Source organism: Lolium rigidum, chromosome 1 (assembly GCF_022539505.1).
Source record: "Lolium rigidum isolate FL_2022 chromosome 1, APGP_CSIRO_Lrig_0.1, whole genome shotgun sequence".
Taxonomy (NCBI): domain Eukaryota; kingdom Viridiplantae; phylum Streptophyta; class Magnoliopsida; order Poales; family Poaceae; genus Lolium; species Lolium rigidum.
In genome coordinates, this window is record NC_061508.1 from 348,057,879 (window position 1) to 348,060,891 (window position 3,013).

Consider the following 3,013-nt stretch of genomic DNA (forward strand, 5'->3'; position numbering starts at 1 on the left):
AGTATCTTGCTGTGTAAAATTTTGTAATGAGCAATTAAACTTGTTGTGAGCGATTGAGTAATGTGTGTATTGTACTGCTTGACAGGATTCTTGCTGATTGGGAGATGTGTTGTGCAAATTGACAAGATTTGATTGTTTGTTTGCCTTTGCAAGTGTTGTGCAATGGGAGAAAATGAAAAATGGATACCTCAAGCTGGTATGAGGTTCAGAAATCCGGATGAAGCTTGGGTATTTTGGCTTTCATATGGGGGTCGTGCAGGCTTTGATGTGAGGAAGAGAAACAAGCATATAAGCAAGTGTGATGGTCAAGTATCTTCATGCAGATTTGTTTGTTCGAATGAGGGTATTCGGAAAAAAGGGTTAACATTGGATCATGTGCCAAAGCGTAATAGAGCTGAAACAAGAACAAATTGCAAAGCTCGGATGATCATAACATTGGATCGAGTGGAAAACAATTATGAAGCCACGGATATTCAGCTGGAACACAATCATTACCTACAGTTGCCACAAACCTGCCACTTGATGTCATCGCAAAGAAAGATTTCTGAGGTACAAGCTTTTGAAATAGAAGCCGCTGAGGATTCTGGAATCATGCCCAAAGCTGCACATGAGTTAGCTTGTCGTCGAGTTGGTGGACCATTTAACCTTGGCTACACTTGTCGTGACCAAAAGAATTACTTGCGAAACAAACGACAAAGAGAGTTGGCTTTTGGACAAGCGGGTAGTATGCTGAAGTATTTCCATGATAAGATCATCGAGAACCCATCTTTCCAATATGATCTGCAGTTGGATTGTGAGGAGAATATAGCCAACATATTCTGGGTTGATGCTAAAATGGTTCTTGACTATGCACACTTTGGTGATGTTGTCACATTTGATACTACTTTTGGCACAAACAAAGAATATAGGCCCTTTGGTGTTTTTCTTGGGCTCAATCAGTTTAGAGAAACCACCATTTTTGGTGCTGCGTTGCGATTTGATGAAACATGTGACTCATTTGTATGGCTTTTTGAGACTTTTCTGGCTAAACATGTGACTCATTTTTGAGACTTTTGACTCATTTGTATGAACTATTTATACGGATCAAGATGCCGCAATGGGGAAAGCTATAGGGAAAGTCTTCACAGAATCATACCATGGATTGTGCACCTTCCATATAATGCAAAATGCGGTCAAACATTTATCTCCATTGAAGGGCGAAGAAAAAGATGAAGGGAAAGAGAAAGAGAAAGATGAAGAGAAAGAGAAAGATGAAGAGGAAGAGGAAGAGTCTCATATTCTCACAGATTTTAGTGAATGCATGTATGGCTATGAGGACAAAGCAGAATTTGAAGAAGCATTTGACAATATGAGACATAAAGTGCATAAGCAAAGTTGGTTAGATAGTATCTACAAGTTGAAAGAAAAGTGGGCTGAATGCTATATGAGAGATGTGTTCAGTTTGGGAGTGAGAAGTACACAACTTAGTGAGAGCTTCAACAATTCATTGAAAAAACATTTGAAATCAGATTTTCATATTGTTCGGTTCTTGATGCATTTTGAGAGGACAGTGGAGGTAAAAAGAAGACAGGAATTGCAATCTGAATTTGAGGCAAGGAAGAAGATACCAAGAATCAAGATGCACACACCTATGTTGGTGCAAGCAAGCAAAGAGTACACTCCAATTATTTTTGAAGCTTTTCAAGGTGAATATGAAAGAGCCATGGCTGCGTGCACTAGAGTATTGGATGAGGATAACAAATTTGCGGTTTCTATTTTGCATGGTGATTTAAAATTTGAGGATGAGCGCATGGTGATTGGTGATCCTTTGACCAAAACAGCCGCATGTAGTTGTGGAATGTTCAATAGGACGGGAATATTGTGTGGACATGGTCTCAAAGTTCTTGATCTAATGAACATAAAGACATTGCCAACACATTATATCCTAAAAAGATGGACTAGAGAAGCACGCAATGGAAGCATACAAGATAGACAAGGAAGGAATGTGGTAGAAAATCCAAAGTTGGAAGCTCAACTTCGGTACAAGCATTTGTCCCACAAATTTCATAGTTTGGCACGTAAAGTAGCCAACTCCGAAGAGTGTTGTTTGATGTTAGAAAATGCAATTGATTTTGTTGGTCCACAAATAGAAGATAAACTTAATGCAACTACCAATGCTTCCGATAAGCCATGCAATGATCAAGAAAATATTGACCCAAATGTGCAACTACCAAATGAGCTTCTTAGTGCCGCAAAGCTCAAGAAGAAAGAGGTACAATCAAAGAATTTGAGGAGGAAGAAAACTTGGCTTGATAAGTTACTCAAGGGGAAGCGGAAGCCAACTAAAGTTACCACATCAAAAAACAAAGGAGCAAAGGTATATAGCAATTTGTACATGATGTGTTGCTACTATTCATTCCTAAACTACTTACTATCATTTTTATTGCAGCAACAAAAGAAACATGATGGTGTAGAGCCTCAAGTAGGAGTGAAGAAGAAGGATGGCTGCCATAAAGGAGCAAATGTGGAGCTTCAAGAATGCAATGCAATCATGAGTTTCACAGAGCTCTTGACAACTCCCTCATATGGTGTTTATGATGATGATATGTTCTAGCATGTACAAGCTTGTTAGATAGTATTTTGGACATGGTTGGGTAGTATTTTGGACAGGTTTGACTATAGTATTTTGGATTTTGGGGCTAACTATAGTCTTTTGTGGCCTAATTGTACAAGTAGATTGGCCAAATTTATCTACCAGATGGATTATGTAAGAAAAGATTGTTGGTCCAGAATTTGAGTATTAAGTGATGCAAAATTTCAGTGCTAAGTGACTCCAAATTTTAGTGCTAAGATTGTTTCAACTCTATTGTATAAGCAGGTTTCCAGACTTCAATTGCTGTTTTACTGTTGTTATGTTCAGCTATGGTGCTATTTCTCTGAAGCTTGAAGAAACAGGGACAGTCCAAACAGAGGATGGCTTCAGTTTTCTCGGCCAGATGCTGCGATGCGTGTATCGGAGGAGGCAGCTATCGTC

General features: G+C 38.9%; 1 protein-coding gene across 1 annotated transcript; it reads left to right on the plus strand.

Annotated features, from left to right (window-relative positions):
* The first annotated feature begins 1,089 nt into the window (after nt 1–1,089).
* Nucleotides 1,090–2,783, plus strand: LOC124684557 (protein FAR1-RELATED SEQUENCE 5-like). The gene is made up of 2 exons (XM_047218842.1): nt 1,090–2,356; nt 2,429–2,783. Exons 1-2 carry the CDS (start codon nt 1,097–1,099, stop codon nt 2,591–2,593), a joined length of 1,425 nt encoding a protein of 474 aa, XP_047074798.1. The 5' UTR covers nt 1,090–1,096; the 3' UTR covers nt 2,594–2,783.
* The last annotated feature ends 230 nt before the right edge of the window (nt 2,784–3,013 follow it).

Bases quoted from the DNA above. Each gene is read 5' to 3' on its own strand.
- LOC124684557 (XM_047218842.1), top strand. From the start codon at position 1,097: ATGGGGAAAGCTATAGGGAAAGTCTTCACAGAATCATACCATGGATTG. The intron at 2,357-2,428 runs GTATATAGCAAT...TTTTTATTGCAG, and splicing joins CAAAAAACAAAGGAGCAAAG to CAACAAAAGAAACATGATGG.